Source organism: Anolis carolinensis, chromosome 6 (assembly GCF_035594765.1).
Source record: "Anolis carolinensis isolate JA03-04 chromosome 6, rAnoCar3.1.pri, whole genome shotgun sequence".
In the NCBI taxonomy this organism is placed as follows: Eukaryota; Metazoa; Chordata; class Lepidosauria; order Squamata; family Dactyloidae; genus Anolis; species Anolis carolinensis.
In genome coordinates, this window is record NC_085846.1 from 79,742,444 (window position 1) to 79,769,824 (window position 27,381).

Genomic DNA, 27,381 nt, shown 5'->3' on the forward strand with positions numbered 1-27,381 from the left:
ATGTTGCAATTGGCCAGCTGGATTAGCACAGAATAACCTTTCATCTTCAAGGCCTGGCTTCTTCCTGGCTGAGGGAATCCTTTGTTGGGAGGTGTTTACTGGCCCTGATTGTTTCCTTTCTGGAATTCCCATCTTCTGAGTGTTGTTCTTTATTTACTGTCCCGAATTTAGAATTTTTAAAATACTGGTAGCCAGATTTTGTTCATTTTCATGGTTACTTCCTTTCTGTTGAACTTATCCACATTTTCTGTTGGGCCTGAGGCTGTTAGGAATTGTGGGAGTTGAAGTCTACGACACACGGAAGGCCCAAGTTTGCCCATTCCTGGTGTAGTTGCATCCAGACCAAAGATTCAGCCACAACTGGAATCCAGAGTTGAACCATAGGCATCTGTGGAATGTATGTGTTTTAATACCACTTTAACTGCTGTGGGATCCTGGGATTTGTAGTTTTACAAGGTTTCCAGCCTTCTCTGCCAAAGAGGGCTGGGAAATCACCAAACTACCGCTACCAGGATCCTGTAGCATTGAACCATGGTTTCAAACTGCATTTGTTCAACAGTGAAGCAAACCTGACAGAGTGGAGTGAAGTACAGGCAGTTGAAATTGATGACAGCCCTTGGTTGCTTTCCTGTCTTTCTTGTAATGTTAGAAGCAGGTTACTCTACTCTAGAGACTCAGGGTCCTTCCACACAGCCATATAAACCAGAATATCGAGGCAGAAAATCCAGCAATATCTGCTTTGAACTGGGTTACCCAAGTCCAGACTGCCATATATTCCAGTTCAAAGCAGATAATGTGGTATTTTCTTCAGCTGTGTGGAAGGGGCTTAAATGTGCATCTATAGTATAAAATCAATGCAGTTTGATGATGCTTTAACTACCACGGCTCAATGTTATGGAAATTTGGGAATTGCAGCTTTATAAGGTCCTGAGCTTTTTTCTGCCAAAGTGCCTCACCAAATTACAATTTCCATTGTTTCCATAGCATTGAACCATAGCAGTTAAAGCATTGGGCTGCTGTGAGGTTTCTGGGCTGTATGGCCATGTTCCAGAAGCATTCTCTGCTGACCTTCTGCCCACATCTATGGCAGGCATCCTCAGAGATTGTAAGGTTTGTTGGAAACTTGCCAAGTGGGGTTTATATATCTGTGGAAAGTCCAGGTTGGGAGAAAGAACTCTTGTCTGTTTGAGGCAAGTGTGAATGTTGATCAGCTTGATTAGCATGTAATGGCCTTGCAGATTCAAAGCCTAGCTGCTTCTTGCTTGAGGGAATCCTTTGTTGGGAGGTGTTAGCTGGCCCTGATTGTTTCATGTCTGGAATTCCCTTGTTTTCAGTGTTGTTCTTTATTTACTGTCCTGATTTTAGAGTTTTTAAAATACTGATTTTGTTCGTTTTCACGGTTTCCTTCTTTCTGTTGAAATTGTCTACATGCTTGTGGATTTCAATGGCTTCTCTGTGTAGTCCGACAACGTGGTTGTTAGAGTGGTCCAGCGAAACGTCACGAGAAAATACTTCTGGAACATGGCCATACAGCCAACTCAGTGATTCCGGCCATGAAAGCCTTCGACAACACGGTTAAAGCATTGTTAAATTATAGTGTAGATGCACCCTAGGGTTCAAATTCCTGCTGGGCCATAGAAACCCACAGGGTGACTTTGGGCAAGTCATACTCTCTCAGCCTTTGAGGGAGACAAAGGCAAACCCCTCTTGGAACAAATCTTGGCAAGAGACCCTCATGATAGGGTAATCTCAGGGTTGGCATAAGTTGAAATGAAGACACACAACATCGACAAGATGTGAGAGATTGGGGAATGGTGCTTGTAATTTGTTTTTTAATCTCTGTCTTTACCTTGTTTATGCTTCTTGAGTTTCTCTTTAGAAGTTTTTAAGGACATCAATTTCTGACTCCCACCCATAAAATTAAACTATAGGACACAGCAGGGGAGGATCAAGAATAAAAATTGGATTTTTACTACTAAATCCATCTGATATTTGAATACATAACCAAGCGAAGAAAGTCCGTGCTGAACAAAGGGGTGGGGAAAATGACATGTCAAAGTATAAAAATGTACATATTACTATCAGTCCTTTAACAATGCAGGTTTAATTTTTCCCCCTCACTGACCTTAATCTCTTTCTGTTGGCAGCTTGCTATAAAGATGTTATACTTCCCCAGTGGGAAGTATAGTGAGAAAGGACAGGCTGAAATACTGGGTGGAAACCATCTCTTTGCTATTACTTGGTGTTATGCCTATGAAAGTCTCTCATGAATCATAGTGAGGCGGTGAAATCCTTTATTTTTATTTTTTATTTTTGGCAAGGATCTGTTTCAAAGAGTTGTTGTCTTACTAAGTGTTGCCAAGCATTTTTGTTCGTATCCTTCCACAATTAAAATAAATAAATGATTTGGTTCAAAGACTGAAACTTCACAAGCTTCCTTTGTTGAAATATTTCACTCCTTTTTTTGCTTTCTAGATAGTGGTGAGTTGCAAAATTAAGCTTTAAGCAATAAGCCAAATGTTACCTACCTCTGTTTTAGAGGCTGCTATAGACTTTTAATAAGATCTGTTTGTAGAACCAACTAATTGTTGCTTGATTTTATTTTACAACTAGCTTGGGGACCCAGCGATACTCGGGTTATTTAAAAAATGCATTGTTTGTTTTTGAATGTTAGGTATTCTCAGTCTGGTGTGGGTGAACTACAATTCCCAGAATCGTGAGTCAATCCTCCCCAAACCCTGCCAGTATTCAAAGTTGGCCATTTTGGGTCTGTGCAACAAGTGTGGTCCAGATCTGTCGTTGGCTGGTCATCTTCTGGCTGCAGTGCTCTCGAGGTGGGGTGGGGTGGGGTGGTGAACTACTACAACTCCCAGATGCCCAGGGCAATCCTCCCAAAACATCTGTCAGTATTCACAGTAGCCCATGTTGAGTCTGTGTGCCAAGTTTGGTCCAGATCCATCATAGGCTGAGTTCAGTGCTCCAGATGAAGTACAACTCCCAACATCAAGGCCATTTTCCAGAAACCCCTGCAGTATGTTCTGTTGGGGGTTCGGGGTGCTCATTAATTGCAGGTGAACTATACATCCCAATACCTACAACTCTAAAATGTCCAGGCCAGTTCCCCTCCAAACCCACCAGTATTCAAATTTATGCATGCCAGGTTTGGTCTAGATCCATCATTGTTTGGGTTCATAGTTGTTCTTGGTGTAGGTGAACTACAACTCCTATAAATCCCTCAGTGGGAGTCACAGTGGACAACTTCCATCATGTGAAGTCAATCCCCCAAACTTCTCCAGTATATTTAGTTGGTGCTCAGTTCTGCTCTGTTTGTTTTGCAGACAGATTTGAAAGGGAGAGGCAGTAGACAGGGTCATGCAAATTCCACACCCTGGGATGTCTGCCTGTGGTGGAGGAAAACGTAAAATCTAGGATGAAGTTGTCCCCAAATTAAAGCATCGGCCATAGTGTTTGGGGAGGACATTGGCAGGGGTTGGGGCTACATGTTCATGTTGCTTGCTATAACCCGCAATGTCCTAGGAGGGAGTGACTTGGTGGCTTCTCAGCATTGGGAACTATACTGTTTGTGGTGGTGAGAGGCTGTCTGTGTAAGTGGACACCTCTGCCACATACACACATACAGATTTTCACTTTTAGTATGTGTATAGATATGTATAGATATAGATTAAAACTTATCATTTCCCATCTAATTTGCTTGGTTTTAGCCAGACCTGGAATATTTATTCAAATACTGTATATCATGACATGATAGTATTATCAGTATATCTGTGGATGTTTGAGCATAGCAGTTCTTAAAATAAGATATCTGTGCTGGATCAGACTAGAGGCCTGTTTTCATACTAACCCAAACCAGGTGCTAGTAGTTGGTTTGTCATGCAGTTGAGTACAGTTTTGTGTGTAACTTTAGAACTTACAAGGCTACATAACAGCATAGTTCCCTAATTTCTTTCAGGGACACCTGGTAATACAGAAATTTTGTCAGATTGCAAAAACAAAACTACCTAAAGCTAAAGGATGTGGTTATACCACACAAATTGCTATTTTAGGTCAGGTGAGTTTCTGAGAGGAAGGAGCGGAAGTTTGTTGTCTACCGGTTTCATGCTAAGATGGTGTTGCAGGCTTTTAAAAAACGGAATGTGATGCACTCAGTTTGCATTTGATGTGATTGTGCAAACATATATGTTTGACTTGATAAAAAAACATTCTGCTGTAAATGTTTAGGTTTTGCTGTATAGGACAAACTGTGACTTGTTTTCTCATAACAGTGTTCCTAATAAATAAAAGGGTATTTTGGGCCAGCTATCCAGAGATCTGGGTTATGTTGTTACCAGCAGGCAGAAAACATACAACTCTATTGCTTGTTTCCCTTCTGTAATTTGAAGTGGGTGGTACATAGAATCACAGAGTTGGAAGAGACCTGATGTGCCATCCAGTCCAACCCCTGCCAAGAAGCAGGAAAATTGCATTCAAAGCACCACCAACAGATGGCCATCCAGCCTCTGCAAAGAAGGAGCCTCCACCACACTCCGGGGCAGAGAGTTCCACTGTTGAACATCTCTCATAGTTAGAAAGTTCTTCCTAATGTTCAGGTGGAATCTTTCCTGTAATTTGAACCCGTTGTTCCGTGTCCTAGTCTCCAGGGCAGCAGAAAACAAGCTTGCTCCATCCTCCCTATGACTTCCCCTCACATATTTATACATGGACATCGTGTCTCCTCTCAGCCTTTTCTTCTGCAGGCTAAACATATCCAGTTCTTTAAGACGCTCCTCATAAGACCTGTTCTCCAGACCCTTGTTCATTTTAGTCACCCTCCTGTGGACACATTCCAGCTTGTCAACACCTTCCTTCAATTGTGGTGCCCAGAATTGGACACAGTATTCCAGATGTGGTCTGACCAAGTCAGAATAGAGGGGTAGCATGACTTCCCTGAATCTAGACACTATACTACTATTTATGCAGGCCAAAATCTCATTGGCTTTTTTTGCTGCTGCATCACATTGTTCGCTCATGTCAGGTTGCCGTATGCATTTGAGAAAAGTGACAGCAGAAGATGGATAAGATGGAGATCCTGTGGGCTTGTAAATCCACTTGTCTGAACAAAGGTTTACAATCTGTCTTAGACAAGGTTGGACTGAGATGCAGGTGATATCAATAGCCAAGAGTACTTTTTACAGATGCAACTGCATCTGGTGTGACATATGATATACTATATTGGATAAGGCAGGCAAACCAGCATTGCATGATAGACAGTAGCCCTTTCTACACTGTCCTTATACCCCAGGATCAGATCCCAGGTTATCTAGTTATCGTAGATTCTATGGCAGTGGAGACTCATATAATCCAGTTCAAAGCAGGTAACTTAGGATCAGACTCTGGGATATAAGGACAGCGTAGAAGGAGTGTAGAAGGGGCCTACAATGTACAAAGACTGGGATGACATCATGCTAAAAGCCTTCCATGGAATATCCTTAAGAAGACTACTTTCAGCAGAGATGTTTGTTCTATATTCCATGTGATCCATAATGGGTTGATGTAACTTTTTCTAATGGCACACCCAAAAGGTAAACGCAGACAGAAATTGAGTTGAATCAGGGCCACTTAGGATAACTCAAAGCCTGCAGCTATGTAGCAGTGTTTGAAATCCCTCCAAAACAGCCCCATGAGAACTAAGCATGATCATTAGCTGTAAGAGTGTTGACCCTTAATTTGGGAGGGAAAAATGAAGGCTCTGGGGGTGGATCCCATGGGAGTATGTCTGGATGAAGCCTTAAATAGGTCTAGTACTGGAAGATGGATATAGAGTGCAACATTTTATTTGACTGCAGCATTGATGGGAGTGAGACAGAAGGCATGAATGGCATCTGATCAGGTGTTAATAAAAATAGCCATCACTTTTACGAGCTTACAATTTTTTGGCTCAGCAAGGGACACAAATCTGCTAACCAAGAAGCCTGATCGCTGACCTACCGTATATTTTCCCTGTAGTACACATGCAAAGGGCTGGGGTGGTGGGATTCACATGAAGATGGTTCAGTCATGGGTTCCCTTCCCTTTGTAACATGACTGTGTGGCAGGCATGATAGCCTTTAAGCTGTGCTATTGGCCTGAGGCTCATTCTGGAGTTCCCCTATGGTGAAACAGGTAATCCATTATTCCAATTACATCCAGAAATTGACATGGCCTAGTGTGCACCACATTCAGATAAAGAAGCTGTGGCAACTTAAAAAAAGTGAAATAGATGTGAAAGTTATATAGGTTGCTAGGCAGGAGGAGGACACCTGAAGCTATAGCATTCAGTTAAGGCCTGTGTGTAAATTTGCTCTCCACTGGTGTTAATCTGCAGCAGGCTTTTGGAACAATGCAATGAAAAACATGATTTTATAAATGTAAGGGACATTTATATCATTTAATTGGCTTCTATGTAAGTTTTAGAGGCAGATCAAAGAGGGTACTTCAAGGTCCACTTTCTAAATTCTATCTTTAAGAGGACAATTGATGCTCTCAGTTGTCTTCGGGGTGTGATTTTGATAGGCAGTGTAGCCACTCCAGCTTCAGGACCAGCCAATTGACAGAGATGGTACAGATTCTTTGCCTGCCTCCCTGTATCTCTAGAGAAGTACAAACAGAGCTTTCTGTAAGTGCTGATTCCATAACTTTTTGGCAAGTTCTACTTTTTTATATATAGTTTGCAGTTTTCCCAGTATTTATTATTATCTTTGATGCCCCGGTATGCTCTGGCTCTGTAATGTTTGTTCTGAAGTCATGTATACATGTTCCAATTTCCCAAATAAGACAATTTCTGCATAAATGGATCACCAATGTTATTTGGCACTGAAATAGGGTGACTTATTATGTATGTGAGTAACAATGTGTTTGGGTGGAAACAACAGTATGAAAAATGGAAATCGATAGTGTATTTCTTTCAACAACTGTGTGTTGCATCCCTTTCAGAACCAGGTGGTGTCCTGTCTTTTGATTCTCTCAGTACATTGTGAAAAATGGAATCTGAATAAGCCCCCCCCCCTTTTGAGTGCATTTTTAATACTCTTAGATTGACCAGAAGGTTGCTGTTATGGTAAGTGATGTAAGGCAACATTGATTCTTTCCTGGGAGCCAGCAACAGGACTTGCTAATCCTGTCTGTGGCAACAGGCAGAACTGTATCTTTCTGCAAGACAGTCAGACCAACTGAGAGAAAGGGAGATATATCAAAAGGAGGAAAAAGAACCCTTCCAAAAGAACTTCTCTTCAGTTAGATTTACAATTATTCGTTAAACAATTCGATGACAATTTCATTCAATTTAAATGGAAAGTTATACCATTTGTCTTTAAGTTTTCATTTATTTTGTTAAATTAATAGAGTCTGCAATATTGCATATGTATTTCAGACTGTTTAAACTACATCAAAGTTAATGCAGTGTGTTAAGCAATTTTACTGAGATTGCTGTCAGAATTAGAATAGTTTGCTATAAATATTTATTATATAGTTAGTTACACTGAAGGAAGGGAATGATCTGTGTTTCTATTTCTGCAACCTCTCTTTATATATGTCATAATTGAAGTAGTATTGAAATTCCTAATCCTTGTAAAATATATGAGCAGTATCTGCAAGAGCTTTGTTACATTTCCCTTTTACTGCTCAGTAGTTTCCAGTCTATTAGTGTCAGCTTTTAATGTTGGTGCATAAGCTCTAAGATGTATTGCTACTATACAATCTCATTGGTCACAGATGTGACTACATTTGCTAGCATCTTGAAGAGTTATTTTAGCATATGTCATGACAGTTATTTTGAGATTTCTAGTATGATCCCATATTTGAAATATCAGTAAATGATTGATTTGCTTTTTATCACTTCAGTCATATTGTTTTCTTCTCCCTGTCTTAATGTGGGAGGAAGAATGGTATATTTGTGAGCATATGTACATTCATGATCCTGTAAATCACCAAGTAATTAGTTGCAAGGCAGAGAAAGAAAATGCTATACAGCAACTTTTAAATTCCTAGTGTGACAAGAAGGAGATGGAAGTATTCTGCTCTGTCACCAAAATGTTCCAGATTACCTTAAAATGCTAGTAAATCTGCTGCATACCTGAGATGGTAGTAAAATATTACATCCTCCTCAGATGTGTGTCTGTTTAATGCACACCAATGTATCATTTTGCAAATGTTCCAGTACTTAATTTGTGACAGGCTGCTCAACTTTAGACCTAATGTTTCTTGCTTGTTTTCACTCAGGTTGTACTACCGTGTACTACCATGGTTCTCAACCTTTGACCCTCCAGGTATTTTGGACTTCAGCTCTCACAATTCCTAACAGCTGGTAAATTGTATGGGATTTTTGGAAGTTGAAGTCCAAAACACTTTGAGGACCAAAGGTTGATGAGAACCATTGCTGTACATCCGAAATCCTTGCTGGATATGGGACTTGGTGCACCTGAAACTCAAACTCATCACAGCTGACATTCCAGCGACTGTTTCATATGTTTCTTTGACTGGTTACCTGCTTAATTAGTTAAATAAAATTTCACAAATGACTGTAAAGTTTTAAGCTCTGCACAACTTGAAGGCCGTGTTCCAAAATCTGTTTTCTTCCTTTATTACACTCATAGAATGAAAGTCCTCAAATGTTGATAGCCCACTATTAGAGCAGAGAATGAATTTGGATCTAAAACATCTAAGACCTTGACTTTTTGTTTAATCTATATTAAGAGTTTGAAAATTATGTAGATGAGATACACTTTAGAACAGTGATTCTCAACCTGGGGTCCCCAGATGCTTTTGGTCTACAACTCCCAGCCAGTTTACCAGCTGTTAGGATTTCTGGGAGTTGAAGGCCAAAAACATCTGGGGACCCAAGGCTGCGTACCACTGCTTTAGAGAATGATCTGTAAGTTCTTTCATGTTTATTATCAACAATGTTACTTCTAGTGGCTTTCTCAGAATCTATTCACCATGTTTTCTCACCTTTTGCACATATGCAGCCTTGGGCTTTGTACTGCATAACTTTTGAGTGTGGGACCAGTGAAAAATCAAATCTACTCTAATGAGCAGGCCTTTCTATATGACCATCATCTGATGGAAACTCGTGTGTGACTTTCTCATCTGATTTGATGTGGCTCCTACTAGTGGTCTAACATCAAAACTTAAGTGTGCAAGAAAATCATTGAAGGGAAATGTGTGAACCAGCACTTACTTGCATAGCAAAGGAGGAAGTACTTTGGATACAAGGGAGACTCATGTAAGAGCACATGCTCAACACCCAGTCAGCTTTGCTAAGCATCTATCATGTGAGGAGGCATGTGAATGTTATTCCTGTTTTATCATTGTTACTTAATTTTGGTTTCTTTTGCTGACTTGGTTCTTGCTATTGTCAGTTCCCAACAATTTATGCTGCACTCTTTAAGAGAAAATGGTATACTGACCACTGAGTGGGAGATAGCAATTCCATTTCCTATAGTTCTTTTAGGTGTACATCCTACTTTAACACATTCTGACCAATATGCTGTTGCCCATACCTGCTCGTATTCATTTGAAATAGATGGAGATGGGAATGGGAGCCTCTGATTCTTTAAATTTCTGTTCCATTTGACCAGAGCACCATATTCTGATATATAACACATTCTTTTTTCTTTGCTATTTCTGTGTATTGAGTAGAAACATATAGTAGAGGTATTATGCTCACATAGTATATATGAATATGGCATAAAAGGGGGGGGCATTAAAAACTCAGCATAGTAATTCTCCCTTTGCAGACATAGTTTATAGCCCAGTGGTCATTCAGACATTGGCACTGCACCATGTTATCATCGATATTATTGGTTTCAAGTACATTTGGATAGAATCTGAATAAATACGCAGGCCATTAACATATGTGGATAAATAATAAGCAGCCATGGTTAGTTACTTTAAAAACTTCATTATTTAATGGATGGCGTGGATGATTTAGTATTGTCAACAAAAGAAATAATACCTATCTTGGTGAGTATAGGAAAAGAGAGCTTTACCACAGCCCTAAGTGCCTAGTAATACTTTTCTTTTGGGAAAATGTGTGTTATTCTCTTCTTATTTCTAGACTCTTTAGTTTTCCTCTAAAACATGAATAATGCTGCTGCATGCTTTTCTTTGTGGTTTCCATCTATTCAGTGGTCCTCCATCTCATCTATACTTTGCATTTCCCTCTACCAATACCTGTCCTATGATAATTTCCTTGCCTATCATGGCAGTTTAGGTGGCAGTAAAAGGGCCTGGAGCGATTAAAACTTAAAAAGGTTCTGGTTGTTGGATGGTTTCTCAAATTCTCTCTCTCCCCCCCCCCCCCCCCCCCCCGCATAGATTATCCACCTGGATATCAATTAATATTCCACAAGTTTGCTACTGCCAACTCAAACTCGGCCTTAGATCTTCCTAAAGGTCTTTTTAAAATATGTGGGAAAATAATTCAAACTATTTTCCAGTGTATCATTCTTTATAAATGATGTTGTGAGGATTTCAGAGTTGGCTGATCCCTGAAATAGGTGGTTTTATTTTTAAATCTCGTAATGGAAGGGGGTGGGGAAGACATGTTCTGTTGTCATGACCCTCCATCACTCAGGAGACATTAGAAAGAATTCAACTGCAGGTCATGATGTTGTTTTTCCCTTCAGCTTTGGTATCTTGTCTGCTTCATTGTATTAATTCTGTTAAAAGTTACAGAGAGATAGATTTTCAGTCTTGGTTTATCCATATGGCTGAACATATGAATGATTTAAAAGTCTCAAGATCATTGCATTCATGGAGGAATAATTTGTTAATCTGAATTTCAAAATTAGTTTTCCTTCTGTTATGTGATATAAAGAGTTTGCACGAAAGCTTTTGCAACTTAAAATGTTAGCTATTAGAATGGTGGCATTTAATATAATCTTGTTTTCCATCACCACATCTTTAAATTCAGCTTTTAATGGGATTAGTAATGTAATGGTCCAGAAATAGGTTAGGATGAAATTTGCTTTCCAAAAGGCAAAATTGGAAAAAGCCTGAGACTGAAGTCAGATATTGGTCCTGTTCACATTTTGGGTGCATATACTTCTCACAATAGGTTATGATTTATGTTAAACTGTGGTTTATTCCTTACACTATGAATTACATGACAGATGACTAAAAAAATGGGCTTGTCTTTCTTTTTTATTGTTTCTCTTCTTCCTTTTTTTTTTTTTGTAAGTTCCAGTTTCAGGATGAACAGCTGGGAAAACGAACTAAGGTCAATCTTTCGGGTTCTCACGTGAACCATAGTTTATACAAGCCATGTGAAATCCAAGAAACTAGATTTGATTTTGGAGCCTCCAGTGGCGCAGCAGTGGTGCATTCTGGCCACATGAACTTGGAGGTGTCTACGGACAACACCGGCTCTTTGGCTTAGCAATGGAAATGAGCACCAACTCTCAGAGTTGGACATGACTAGACTTAATGTCAGAGGAAAACCTTTACCTTTACCTAGATTTGATTTGTAACTGGTAAATACATCATGAGGGGGCTAAATATCTGGAACGACCAGATTCCATCTGATCTTGGAAGCCAAGCAGGGTCAATTTTGGTTATAAGTTGAAGGTGAATGTATAGGATTAATGCAGTTTGATACCACTTCACTGCCATGGCTTAGTGCTCTGGAATCCTAGAGTTATAGTTTGGTGAGGCACCAGCACTCTTTGGCAGAGATGGCTAAAGACTTTGTGAAAATACAACTCCCATGATTCTATAATATTGAGCCATGGCAGTTAAAGGAATATCAAACTGTATTAATTCTACAGTGTAGATGCATCCCAAGAAATACCAGTGTTGTAGACTATATTTCAAAGAAACAGCATCGCAAACCACTTTTGGGTATTCCTTGCCTGAGGGCACATCTACATGGGCTTCTTATTCCAGGTCTTATCCAGAGTGGAACAGTCCACATCAGCTCCGAGGTCATCCGCACAGCCAACTTCTGAATCACTCTGGCAATGAGAGTGTCTGCACAGCCTGACACCGTGCCACCTTGGTGACAGAAAGGAGTCCACACCATTCAGCTGTGCCAAACTCGGTTTGGCACTGCTGGACAGCAACCTTTACCATCACTGTCCTGCCCCCATCATAGCAGCAACTATGGGCCATGGATTTTCTCATGGTCATTACTCATAACTAATGCTGATACTGGGTGAAGGACTAGTGCAACTCAGAGAATGGAACGGGGAAAGGAAGGGGCCTCTCATGCTTACAATTAAATACCCTGTAACTGTTCTGATGAGGACAGGACAGTGACAATAAATGCCACCTCCCTGCCCTCAATTCACCCAAGCCTGGGGTAAGTGGGATGGCAGAAGGGGGTTGGACCGGATGGCCCTTGGGGTCTTCCAGTGAAATAGTACTGTTAGGTTTAATGTTGGTTAAAATTCCCTAAAAATCAGTGGATGTGCAAATCTTCCTGAAACTTGGAAGGAATGATGCCCTGGTTATGTTGTATCATTGAAAATAGAAATTCACAGAGATAGCTCTTGTAGATTTTTTAATGTTGTTCATAAAAACTTTTTAAATTTCCCAAAAATTAGTGAATGAGTGAGACATTCTGAAACCTGGGGGAGTAACAGTGGCAAATGTGTTCTAATATTGGAAAGTTTCATCCCAATAGCTCTACAAATTAGGGAAAAAGGAGGCCCTGAAGCTCCTCCCTTGCACAATTACTTAACGGAAAAGTAATTAAAATCATTATATCATTACAGTTATGATACAGACCCCTAATGATATTTTAGAAACACTTTGGAAATGATTCAAACCCCCCCCCCCCCAATTTAGTAACTGAATCAAAACCAGCTCAACTGTTTACATGTGGCCAAAATGTGGGTGAGCTTTGAAGCTTCCGGGAAGCTCAGGGGCATCTCTGACTTTTGGTAACACGGAGCAGGGTATTGCAGGGAAGGAAGGGTGAATAGGTTTTATTTGTCATCTGGATGCCATGAAGTCCATTTATCGCTGCCACGCTTCATTTGGCTCATGTATATGGACCCTAAGAAAGTCCTATGAAATTAATGAGGTCGCCATTAATACCTGATTTTCTGTGCTTATTCAGAGTTTCTTTGCAATAGCTGATGTTTGTAAAACAGTGGAGCATACCATCTCATGTTTCATAGAGCATAAGAAAAGGCACACTGTAGGCTTTCCAAAGTTCAGGTCCTATTTAGGTGCTCCCTACTCCTATCCTATATAACTACCATGTGACAGGGAGAACACTTGGTCCCAGTATTAAAAAATTACCTTCTACCGGAGAGGGGAAGTAGTGCTGTAACTTAGAGGCACTATAATTTTCCTCCCAGAATTGTATATAGTCTAATGAATTTTAATATTTTAATATTTTTATAAATTGTTTAGTTGTTTTTAAGTCTTACATGTATTCTTTTATTAATGCTTTTGCATTGTTTTTAAATCTACTGTTCCAAACATCAAATAAATAATTAAATAAGAGCTTCTTGCATTCCCAGTGGTATGAATGTGCCTATGGGGATATGTAAGATGATGCAACAGAGGAGATGGTACTAGACCAATATATTCTTCTACATGAGTGAAGGGTATAATGCTTGAAGATGGATCAAATCTTTGCTGAAAGAGTGTTTGATCTATGGGATTACGTATAGCCTGCTTAATGTCTGAACTATTTAATCATGCAGTTGAAAGGCAATGGAAAATTTAGTAATTCTTAGAAAGATAACTCTTATTTGTGGCAAAGAAGATACTTTGAACTAACTAATCTGAGTAATTCCCCCTCTTCCTTTTCTTTTGTCATCAGCTCCTGCCATGGGTTGTGGACTAAACAAGCTGGAAAAGCATGATGAAAAGCGGCCTGGTAACATCTACTCAACTTTAAAGAGGCCTCAAGTAGAAACCAAAATAGATATTTTCTATGAATATCGTTTCTTGGAATTTACAACTCTATCTGATGGTAGGTCCGTTATCTATTTTTAATGTTTTCAAAACATCACATGCATGATAATGGTCATAATTCATGTCAATAAGGAGCAACTACAAGCTGCCATAGCATGTCATAGCTGCCATCATAGATCAAAACCTTTGGAGTGACCAACTCCCATCAGCCCAAACCAACATAGCTAGTTTTGAGGAATTGTGGGCCTGTAATTCAAAATATCTGGAGGAACAAAGGTTTATTGTATTCTTATGATGCCCACTGCACAAATATATTTGATATTTTCCTTTTGTTTTTTTTTAAGTTAAAAATTTAAAATATTAGGTATTTTACAATATCCTAAAAATCTAGAGGTTGGCTTCTTGAAATGGCTGTCATGGCATTTTGGGACAACTGTAGCTAAACATGATTCTAGGGTCTACCGTATATACTCAAGTATAAACTGACCCGAATATAAGACGAAGCACCTAATTTTACCACAAAAAACTGGGAAAACTTATTGACTCATGTATAAGATGAGGGTAGAAAATACAGCAGCTACTGGTAAATTTTAAAAATAAAAATAGATATTAATACAAATACATTAATAGAGGCATCAGTAGGTTAAATGTTTTTGAATATTTACATAAAATTGTAATTTAAAATAATAATAAGACTTTAATAAGATAAGACTGTCCAACTCTTATTACCTATATACTTGAGTATAAGCCAACACGACTATAAGCTGGCCAGGACCCTCACTCAAGTATAAGCCGAAGGGGGATTTCTGGCCTTAAAAAAGGCTGAAAAACTCGGCTTATATTCAAGTATATATGGTAAACATCCTAAAGGCATCAGTTCCCTCCTAATCTTGGAAGCTAAGGAGTGCAGCTCTGGCTAGCATTTGGATGAGAGACCATGAATGAATACCAGGTGCGGCAGGCCATATTTCAGAGGAAGGAACTGGCAAAAGCACCCCCAAGGATTCCTTGTCTTTAAAAAATCCAATGGAGTACATAGGGTCACCAGAAGTCAACAGGTAAATTGACGACATACACACACAGGGCCGTTCTGCACAATCATATAACCTAGAATATCAAGGCAGAAAATCCCACAATATCTGCTTTGAACTGGTTTATCTTAGTTCACACTGCCATATATTCCAGTTCAAAGCAGAAAATGTGAGATTTTATTCAGTTGTGTAGAAGGGACCTCACATAATTCTAAATAGCATTAGCAATTGGCAATACTGGCAAGATTTTTTAAAAAATAAAATAAAAGTGAGACAAATACCAATTGTGAGGCCAAGATTTTTTATTAGGACTGTGATTTTTGTGAAGGATGGTGGGCCATACCATGTCTTCATACTTACTATGATATGATGGCTATAGACTTTATAACATCCCATGTGGTTTGGTGTTCCGTTTGGTCTTCAGATAAGGAATCACAGACTGTGTCTCTTCTGCAGTTTGTAGGTGAAATTTATGAGGTCTTTTTGAGATTGGGCAAGGGGCTTTGTCAGGTGCAGTAATCGTATCCAGGAATATGCTCAGAGTCATTTGTTGATCATTATTTATAGGTTATATCATCCACACTGAATATAAAGGAAACTTCTGTTGTTTTCTATAGCTTCTAGAAACTGACATTTCTGTGGGAAGGTAACGGCGCTCCATGCAATCATACTGGCCACATAACCTAGGAGATGTCTACGGACAATGGTGGTTCTTCAGCTTAGAAATGGAAATGAGCACCACCCCCTAGAGTTGGACACAAATAGACTTAATGTCAAGGGAAACCTTTACCTTTACCTTTACCTTTACCTTGTAATGGGATGACATAACCAAAAAAAGAGGGGGGAGGTCATCAAGGAATAACATATTTTTAAAAATTACGTTTTGTCATACCTCAGAACGTTGTTTGTTTTATAGTTCATATATAGTTCATCCAAACATATCTCAGTCAGTGTGTGCTACTCCATTTCCTGGCCAATTCAATGTTGTTTCTTTTTTTTTGAAGTTCTTGTGGTGTTAAAAATAGCTTTTTAGCAAACAAGGTGGTAACGTTTTCTCTTAAGAGTGAACAGCCACGTGAAAATAATCTAGTTTTGTGTTAACAAAGTTGAGATTTATGTCTTAACCTAATTTTCTTTAAAACAAATCAGTATTACATACTTTATTCATTTCTAGCATTAAACTTGCAGTTGTGTTTTATACCGGAGGAAGGAAAGGAAATCCTCCAGGGGCTCTGTATTTTAAATATTTAGCGAGAGTATGCTTCCTGTCTCAATGTATGCAAAATAAGACACAAAATATTGTACAGGATCAATTTATACATATTAGAAATACATGTTATTTTCACAAGTTCTAGAATTTTTAAAATCGTGTCAGAAGTAACTTGAGAACATACTGCAAGTTGCTTCTGGTGTGAGAGAATTGGCTGCCTACAGAGATCTTGTCCAGGGGACGCCCAGATGTGTTGCTGGGAAGCTTCTCTCATGTCCCTGCAAGCTAGAGCTGACAGACAGGTGCTCACCCCATATTGCAGATTCGAACTGGCAAGAGTTCAGCCGGGACAAGGGTTTAACCCATTGTGCCACCACGGCTCCTTAGTTTCTAGAATGTGATTAAGGGTATTCTAAATTCAACCAAGTTCTGCTTCAATATTTTGATTTATATGGGCTCACTTAGTTTTATAGCATTAGCAAAGTCAAAATGTAATATGTTATATAGACAGGGTTTTTTAATAATCAGTAAGTAGGATGGAACAAAACAAAACAAATGGGAAGGAATATAATGTAATCCAGATGCTAAGACATGTATGGAATGCAACACAGTGGGGTAGGTTCAAAATGAAGGTAAAATCAGTCTTGAGCCTTAGTCTAAAGAGCTTTGTGTTTTCTTTTGTGAAAATAAAATAAAACCTAATGTTTGCATTAGTAAAACTTAAAAGGCTATTCCAATCAGACTAAAGTGTTTATCTCCTTCCAGTTAATTCAATAAAATGTAACATATATCAGTGTGTATACCATAATATGAGTCTTTTTAGCGGGAGGAAAAGGTAGTTAAAACAAGACATCAAATAAATGTGAAGGAAGTACATCTAAATTGGGCTGTAAAATTTGGGTTATAAAACTGCTACCATTGTTGCTGCATAATCCAGAGATAGAGGAATATTTTGTTTTTTGTCTTGGCTTGAGTTAATAGAAATGTATCTTTCTAATAGTTTTTCTGGGGTTGAATCAATTTAGATTTTTTTGTGTCCCAGGTTTGAAATTTCCTGTTTATTGTGCAGTACTTACTTTGAAAGTAGTTTTTATACTCTAGAAACTTTATTTTTGTGACTACCACAAACTATATTGACATGGTTGAGACTCTAGGAAATATTCATTTAAAAACTATAGCCAAATGTGCCACAAAAACAAAGTTTTTGCAGTTTAATAAACCTTTTCCATGTTTTCATGATGAAACCAATTGGGAAATGACATGGATAACCCAGGAACAAAAATCGTGTTACATAGTGATATGTAACATGAAGCTGCTAATAGATTCTGAGACAATTAACTTCACCTTCAGTCCATCATTCTCCATATCTATTATCGAAAAAACTAGCCCCGGATGGCGTAGTGGACTAAAGCCTCATGACTTGAAGGTTGGGTTGCTGACCTGAAAGCTGCCAGGTTCGAATCCCACCCGGGGAGAGCGCGGATGAGCTCCCTCTATCAGCTCCAGCTCCATGCGGGGACATGAGAGAAGCGTCCCACAAGGATGGTAAAAACATCAAAAACATCTGGGCGTCCCTGGGCAATGGCCAATTCTCTCACTTCAGAAGCGACTCAAGTTGCTCCTGACACGCAAAAATAAATTTTAAAAAAAATCAAAAAAACTAAAGTGCTCTTCCAACAGTCACCAGCCAATCCCTCTGCAATGCCAGAAATACATCTTAATGTTATAACATTAGAAAATGTTGACCATTTCCACTACCTTGGCAGCCACCTCTCCACAAAAGTCAACATTGATGCTGAAATACAACACTGCCTGAGCTCTAAGAGTGCAGCATTTTCCAAATGAAGTAGAGAGTGTTTGAGGATTGGGACATCTGTAGGGATACCAAGGTGCTTGTTTGTAAAGCTATTGTCCTTCCAACCCTGCAAAATGTGGACTGTCTACAGACGTCACACTCAATTCCTGGAACAATTCCACCAGTGCTGACTTTGAAAAATCCTGCTAATCTCTTGGGAAGACAAGACAGACAAATGTCAGCGTGCTGTAAGAAGCAAAGACCATCAGCACTAAAGTGATGTTCCTATGCCATCGACTCCTCTGGACTGGCCACGCTGTCTGAATACCTGACCACTGTCTCCCAAAGCAGTTTACTCTCAGCTCAAGAATGGAAAATGGAGTGTTGGTGGACAGCAAAAGAGATTTAAAGATGGGCTTAAAGCTAACGTTAAAAACTGTGGCATAGACACAGAGAACTGGGAAGCCCTGGGCCTTGAGCGTTCCCACTCAAGATCAGCTGTGACCAACAGTACCGTGGAATTTGAAGAGGCATGAATGGTGCCAAGAGGAAGACACATCAAGCCAACCCTGACTGGGACCGCCTTCCACCTGGAAACTGATGTCCTCACTGTGGAAGAACATGCAGGTCAAGAATAGGGCTCCACTGTCACCTACATATCTTCCTCCAAGACACTACACTTAGAAGACCATCATACTTGGACAACGAGGGATTGCCTAAGTAAGTAAGTATATGTATAAAGATGGCCTAGTTGTGGCACCAAGTCTCCTTCCTTACTTGTGAGAATGTAAATTGTCTTTATTGCCAGGCTGGAATTCCCCCATGAGTGAAACATTAATCGGTCCGCTCACATGTCATGTGAGTCCTCCAGGGAAGTCATTTAGCTTTCAGCCAACATTGAAAATGCAGCCCTCAGAGGTCTTCCACTTGAGTAAAACCACCACCAAATTAAGTTGCTAGTTACTTATAAAAGTCTATGCTGTTTAACACCAAACTGAATTTACACCTTCTGTGTTAAAAAAAATGTTTTAAAAAAGACCTATTGCAATGACCGGTTTGAGAATTTCTACTGCTGTATTAAATCTTTCCTTAGGATCAACTGAGTAGTGAACGTGGTAGTAAATAGCTTATTGGCTATGTAATAAGGGCTGTTATTGGTCCATTGAGAAAACAAGTGCAAGCAATTTCCTTAAAAAAATTAAGCACCAACACAAAGTAAGCTTTTACACTATACAAGACACAGATATGAATTGATACAAATTAACTACGAATTACTTTAATATGTTTTAACTACCAAAGGAAAAACAGAGAAAGGGCTTGACTTTCAATCCCTCAGATGATGGTAATATTTGCTCTTTTAACCAATTCCTCTAGTCTAATGCAAACAGTATTGTCTTATTATTTATCAATCAAGCTAAATAACATAAGATTATTCTTGCTTATAATAATTTCTTTCTGCAAAAACAACATGACCTTGGAGACGTCTACGGACAATGCCGACTCCTCGGCTCAGAAATGGAAATGAGCACTACTCCCCAGAGTCGGACACCACTAGACTTAATGTCAAGGGGAAACGTTTGTCTTTACCATACCACCGGTACATCATTTTAGAGAAATTATCTTTCAAGTTATAACATAACATGAATTGTAACCCTTTATTCCACATTTTCTCACATTGTTCCAGCATTATATTGTGCCTCACATTTTTTGCCCACTTTATCATGCATTCTTTAACTTGCTCATCTGCCATTTCCAATTTCAATAACGTTTTATACATTTTAGCAATTAAATGTTCATCATTTGTACATAATTGTAACTCAAATTCCGATTTGCTTATTTCAAAACCAACTGACTGCTTGTCTTGTCTAAATTTCTCCATTAACTGTAAATAAGAAAACCACTGGAGTATGTCTGGTTTTTTATCAATCACCAGTGATTTAAGAAATTGACTAGTAGTGATAATTTATCTCTTAAAATGCTACTTTTTGTGGATACTGGGTGGTGGTTTGATATGACATAAAATTGATTAGGCAATTTATTTTTCTAGCATTGGAAGTTACCTAATTTCCTTATTCCATTCTCAAAGCAAATGGAATCATAAAGAAAATAAGCGTTCTCAAGATTTAGTTCCTTGTATTCAACCTGTCACCCAACCTATTTGTCTCTACTTTTTCCTGTATCCATTGTATTTGCATTACAGAGCAGGGGTAGAATGGTAGAGCCAACAGTGAAAATAATCCATCATATTACTAAATAATCAGTTCCCAGTCGTTTGGCTTGAAGAAGTACTATAGTGTTCCAGACTATAGGCAAACAACATTCGTTTAGTTTAGTTGACCAACCCACAGGAGGAAAAGATGTTGAGAATGGTAAAGCAAGGTGAAGGATGATATATGTCCTTCCTTGCAGCCCAAGCTATGGCATGGAGATGGGGCAATTATCCATTCCCGTTATCAAATGGTTTTTGTAAGGAAGATCCTTCCTGTGTTGTGCTTGAGTTGTTTATTCTGTCTTTCCAGGACACTTAAACATAAAGTATCAGTTGTAACAGGGCAAAAAAATGAAACGAAAACAGAGCATCATTTTAGAACTACAAGAAAAGGGGGGAGAGGAATCAATTTTGATGATCTTTCGGAAAACCATTTGAACCACACACATAAGGATGGGGAAGACACAGTCATATTTCAGAGCTGCTTCAGTGTGCATTTCAGGGAACTGGAAGAAGTTTCCTTCTCCTCACATGCTTTCCTAATGTTTGTCTCCATTACAGTAGTATTTAACATGATCATGGAGTTAATGAAACTGTCTGGCTTCCTGCAGATATATTGTTTTGTATCTGATTGTATAGAAACACACTCAGCTGTGAACTAAGAACATGATCTGAAATTAACCATGACAAAGTCCTGCAGTGATTCAGTAGCTAACAAATACCATAGGGAAGAGGCTTTTGTGGCTTCTGTGAATGTATCTAAATGATTTATATAAACATCACTTCCAAGAAAGTCCATTTTACACATGAGGCCAAGAGATCAAGAAACCGGAGACAATAGAAGGTATGTCACATTCCCGCATACAACAGACATTAATCTAAAATTTATATACATAATCTGGATGACTTCTTAATGCAGAGCTATGTTGTTCTAATGGTGCTTCCAGATGAAAGACTCCTAGCACTACCCAGTGTAGCTATTCAACCTTTTTGCCCTAAACACATTTTCTCTGGTAACAAAAAAGGGAAGAAGTGTTGGAAAAACATGGAAGTGGCTATTTCAAAAAATAATACTGTACTATTCTTAGCTCAGTCCCAACACTCTGCAGAAATGCATACAGTCTGGTGAACATTATTAAAGAAGAGTGCGAATAATTTGGAATGGCTGCTTTTAAAAACCAAATTAAAATGATTTTTCAGTCTGGACTTGGGCAACAATGCCCAGCATGTGCATTTTGATTGACCATCTTGTGATAATGGAAATTTGCTTGAACACCCACACAACTATTGCTTCGTGATAGGCAGGTGGTGACAGCTTCCCTGCCAAGAGAAGATGGGAAATTGCATCTTTTGGACTATGATTTAATGTAAACTACAAAATGCAGAAGAATGTACATTATTTTTTATGGGGGGAGTGAGTGAATGAAACTTTTAGTGGCTGTCAATCATAGAGCCAACAGCAGAAAATATAATGGCTTCTTATTGTCTGAGCAGTAAAGATTATATTCAGTAAAGTGTGGTTTAGGTGGAGCTTTTTTTACCTAGCTCTTCACTGTATGATTTGACATACAGATTTTATTCCGGCTTCAACACATGGATAAACTCAGACTACTACAGGCAAGGACTGCATCTAGTTCACTTTCCCAAGAGTTGCCTTACAAGCTTGAGTTTCCTTTCATAGCAGAGCTGTCCTTTTCTCACTAAGCAGCTGGTTGTTGCAGTTCTATGTTTGACTATCAATTTCTTCAATTACAATAGCGGCCTTTTTGCCTTATCATTCCCTGTCTTGTGGAGATGTACTAGTTCCTTTAGCGCACTAGCTTCCAGAGACCTTGCCAATGACTCAAGGTTCTCTTATTTTTAATTACTTAGAATATTCAGAATGTGTGCACAATAAAATATTTGCTTTAGTTTTTAAAAATGACTTTCAAATGGTGGAAGATGTGAGGGGAAATCAACAGGAAATGTGAAGAAGAAAACAAAAATGTTGTAGAAATTTCTATCTTTGGGAGTACAGTGGTTCAGGCAACAATATTCATATATAGTTTCATTGCTGTCTTACTACCCAGTGGCATCTCTACTTTCTTTTAACTTTTGGAAGACTCCAGTATCGCTGTAGAACAATACTGCCATCATGCCCCACATTTTGCTTATCTATGAGACCTTGTGAGGCAACTTAGAGACAATCTTAAAAAGAGAAGTTATCAGGAAAGAGTCTGTTTTCTCAGCAATACATCTGATCAAAATTCTGAAGGAAGTGAGAGCAAGCAACCTTTGGAACATTTAGCCTGGCACCTCAGCAGTTTATCTTTTATAGTAAGTGTTTAAGATACTAAAAATTTCAGTAGTATTGTTGGAAGTAAACGCAAATGAGCAAAACCCATCCATTGATAATTGGTGGTTAGAACAACAATGTTGAGAATAAATGTTATGTTCTGATAATACTGTATATGTTCATGCATTAGTATAAGTTGTATAAAGACCTCATCACATTGAGGTCCATAAGCCAGGGGGATATCGCTGTAATAATTGTAATTCTACAAACCATCTTGACTACTTCAGAGTCTTATTGTGGGTGTACCATAGACTAAGAACTACTGCTTTTAGAGTACTGTACAGGGTATTTCAAAATAATGGAGCCAGTTTCAAAACTGTATATTTCACTATGGCAACATGTACAATTACACAAAAAGTTACAAATGATTTAATGAGTTATCAAGTTACCATATTTTAATAATCAGTTTGAGCCAGAAACAAACCTAAAAATAACTCTTCAAATAGAGAATATCTCATGAGGCCTTATGTTGCAGGGTTGCCATCTTACAAATGAGAGGGTGAGATTTATGCGCTGGGAGAGGCATCTAGCAGCAATTGTTTGAAACTATGCCTCAGCCTTTCAAATGGCAATTTGTGGTTAGTCAATGGTTGCAGCGATACAGCGATTTCAGGTCTGGTCCATCTTTTTGAAACACCCTGTATTTATATACTTACCATACTACTAAGATATTACACATAAATGAGGTTTTTAGTACTTGGTACTGCGTTTAAAAAAGCATGACCTTTTAGAGATCATAACCTTTTAGAGAAGAGCAAAAAACCTGTTTGATAAACTTCTCAAGTGGTATACAACCAAATGTAACTATGTAAGGCAACTGGTTTCAGTTGTTAAACTGAACAATCTATTGTCTCTGATGTGTTAGAAGACAATAAGCCAGTGCATAAAGATAGTAGTTCTTCAGAAGTGTTTTTCAGTGCCCAAAAATCTATCTACTCTCCCATAAAAAAACTTGTTTTATATTATGCACTTGAGACAAAATAAGGTAGATTTTGGTAAAAAATAACGTATTTGGTTTGCTCACAACCTTTATATGTTCAGCATACACAGGTACACAACCTATCAGTCAGTTATAGATATGTTTGAGATAGTTTTTGTGCCATCTGGTCAGATCATCTCTCTTACAATAAACAGCAAGCATTTGCAAGTCTGCGAACTGTGCAGTCCCAAAGTCTAAAGAAGTCTGTGCTCTGTGCTCATCTCAGAGCGGATCATGTGGTCTGCAGTCCCTCCCACAACTTCTCAGGAAAAAACAGAGCAAGGAAAGAAAGCTGCATATCAAAACATACATACAGTAACTAAACAACAGGATTATAGATAAACAAATTACTGGAGGAGGCTTGAAGGAGGTTGTAATTTCGAACGACTGCATCCAAAGAAATGGGCTTATAGCCATGAAAGCTAAAATAAAAAGCAGTTAGTCTTAAAGGTGCTACCACATTTCTTTTTCTTTCTCCCCCTTCTTGCTTCCTCCTTCCTTTGTATTATATATCATATAAGAAATTCGCTATTTGTTGATTTGATCTTGCACTGTGTGTGTTTTTTTTAAAAAAAAAACAAGACTTACAGTGTACATATATACACTTTTTTCTGATGCCACATCCTTTTGAAATGTCTTTGATAAAATGCTGTAGGGCCCCAAATTTAATCTAAATAGTACTTTCTATTTTTAAGTTCTTTCTGTTGGGGAATCTGAGCCCCATATAAGCCACCCCGAGTCTCTTCGGAGAGATGGGGCGGGATACAAAAATAAAGTTGTTTTTGTTGTTGTTGTTGTTGTTATTGGGCGAAGAGTTATAAAAGAGGAAACATTTTGTTTAATACAGTAGATCAGGGGTCCCCAAACTAAGGCCCGGGGGCCGGATGCGGCCCATCGAAGCCATTTATCCGGCCCCCACGGCACAAGGGCAGAAGGGGGTTGGGCTAAATGACCCAAGGGGTCTCTTCTTCTCTTACAACTATTATTATTATTATTATTATTATTATTATTATTATTATTATTTGAAACACAACAAGATGAGTCCACAGCAGATACTCTGCTGGCTGTTGTATTGGATCACACGTCGGACACTTCCCAAGTGTCTAGGACTGTGTGATGTATCAGTGAATAATGCACGCAGATCCCAGTAAGGTGGCCTTCTGCAGCTGGCAGGTGGGGATTGTGTCAGCACCGATTGTGTTTAAGGGCAGGCCAAGGTCTTTAGGCACTGCACCCAGTGTGCCAATCACCGCTGGGACCACCTTGACTGGCTTGTGCCAGAGTCTTTGTAATTCGATCTTTAAATCCTCATATCGTGTCAGCTTTTCCAGTTGTTTTTCCTCAATCCTGCCGTCACCTGGGATTGCAACATCGACAATCCATACTTTGTTTTTTAACACGATTGTGAGGTCAGGGGTATTGTGTTCCAAAACCCTGTATTATTATTATTATTATTATTATTATTATTATTATTATTATTATCATCATCATTGAGGCTGGGTGGCTATCTGTTAGGGGTGCTGTGCTTTTGCTTTCGGTGCACAAAGGCAGAAGGGGATTGGACTCAATGGCCCAAAGGGCCTCCGCCAATCCTCTTTATTATTATTATTATTATTATTAACATTGAGGCTGGGTGGCTATCTGTTAGGGGTGCTGTGCTTTTGCTTTCGGTGCACAAAGGCAGAAGGGGATTGGACTCAATGGCCCAAAGGATCTCCGCCAATCCTCTTTATTATTATTATTATTATTATTATTATTATTATTATTATTATTATTATTATTTATTGCTCGGTGGCCAACTATAGTCCGGCCCTCCAACGGTCCGAAGGATTGTGAACTGGCCCCCCGTTTAAAAAGTTTGGGGACCCCTGCAGTAGATGAAAACTTCTATTAATGCTTAAAGTATTAGTGGGAATTTTGTGTCTCTCCAGATGTTGGACTGTAATTCCCAATATTCCTTACAAAGAACTATGTTGTGTACCAGGAATTCCAGTTAAGCAACATCTGGAGGGGTGCACTTGAGGGGTCCTATATTGGGCTTAAAGTGTTAATTGCCCCCTCCCCCAAATTTGCTACTTTGTTGTTTTTGCAGAAAGAAAAAGCATAAAATATCATTAGTTGCACTCTGTTGATGTATCTGTGTGAGAGTTCCTTGTAACAAGTAAATTACAGTTGCATGCAACATGTGACAACGGATTTTCAATTAGATATGCAATAAAATTACCATATATAAAACAAATTACCGTATATTCTCGAGTATAAGCCGACCCGAATATAAGCCGAGGCACCTAATTTTACCACAAAAAACTGGGAAAACTTATTGACTCGAGTATAAGCCGAGGGTGGGAAATGCAGCAGCTACTGGTAAATTTCAAAATTAAAATTAGACACCAATAAAATTACATTGATTGAGGCATCAGTGGGTTAAATGTTTTGAATATTTACTGTATTTCAAAGAAAAACAGTAAACTAACTCTATAAGTGGAAAAGCAACAATAACTTTATAATAATAATCAACAACAGCTTCATTTGTACCCTGCCCTATTTATCTCCCCCTGGGGACTCAGACCAGCTTCCAACATAGTAACAGGCAAACATATAATGCCTACATAAACAATGCAGAGCTAGATATAGATCTATCATTATATATACTAATTTCACATGTGTATCTCCCCCTGAAACCTTTGCAAATCCTCTCTCTATGTGCATTTCCTCCTGCAATATTTCCAAGCCCGATTTATCAATGTTTATCTAGACATGTGTGTGTGTGCGCGCGCACGCGCATTTTCCCTCTGCACTTGCAAACATGTGAGGGTAAAATTCATATAAAATTCATATATAAAATTAATATATACATATAGGAACAGATATACAGGTACATGGAAATCTCTAGATATCTATATTTACATAGGATTTGCAAAGACCTGTAAACATATGAGGGGAAAATTCATATATTAATGTATTTGTAGGGGGAACATCTATATAAATATTTAGAAGCTTTGGGGCATGCATTTACCCAAGGCCCCCCTAAAAAACAATGTTGTTCTCTTTTCTCCTGCCCTTTCCCACCTCTTTTCTTTCTCCCTTTTTCAAACTCTAAAAGTAGCCAGAAAAGGCTTTTTAAAACTTCTCTACCACTCCCAAAAAAAGCCCACCTCATTTTTGTTTCCTTAGGAATAAAAAGAAATACACACCTTCTGTTGCTCTCGTTTCCCTCCTTCCCTCCCTTTGGACTCAAATGTTCTTGCAATAATATTAGTAGTAGTAGCAGTAGCAGTAATAATAATAATAGTAATAATAGCAATGAATCGTGCAAATTTGCAAGAATATCTATTTTCTTCCCCTTCTGCCCATGCAATCTGGCTTGCAAGGGTTTCTCTCACACTCTCCTTTCGCTTTTGAAAACATTCGCTTCTTCTCTGTCTCTCTCTCAAAAAATATAAGATAACCAGCCTGGGAGGAGAAGCAGAGGAGGGAGGTTTTGGAAAAGAAAACTTACTGTGGCCTCCAGGCTCCGCTGCTGGCTTGACCTTGACAGGCTTTTTCAGCTCATAAATAAGGGCTGAAAAACTCAGCTTATCCTCCAGTATATACGGTAGTATAAAAATATAATCCATCTCTTTTAAGGCAGCTTAATTTTTTTCACACAGTGATAAACTGATTTTTCTACTGAGTAATATGTTCTCTGTCTCTCTCTCTGTCTCTGACTCTCTCTAAACATATATATATGCCATATATAATGTGACAGTTATTTCCTGGGGACCTCTGTAAACATGAAAAACCACAAATAAAGAAATGGCTAATTTGTTACCTGAAAAAACACTTACCTGGAATTTCTAAGACCCCTTCTATACAGCTGAATAAAATCCCACATTTCTGCTTTGAATCCAGTTCAAAGCAGATATTGTGGGATTTTC

At 38.7% G+C, this 27,381-nt stretch overlaps 1 protein-coding gene across 2 annotated transcripts in view; it reads left to right on the top strand.

Annotated features, from left to right (window-relative positions):
- Positions 1–27,381, top strand: part of rftn1 (raftlin, lipid raft linker 1) — a 154,917-nt gene that overhangs the window by 2,403 nt on the left and 125,133 nt on the right. For both annotated transcript variants that reach the window (XM_062957592.1, XM_003222168.4), the window contains exon 2: positions 13,811–13,963. In XM_062957592.1, coding sequence (XP_062813662.1) covers positions 13,819–13,963 — 145 coding nt within the window. In that variant the 5' untranslated portion in view covers positions 13,811–13,818. The remainder of the gene's footprint in view (positions 1–13,810; positions 13,964–27,381) is intronic.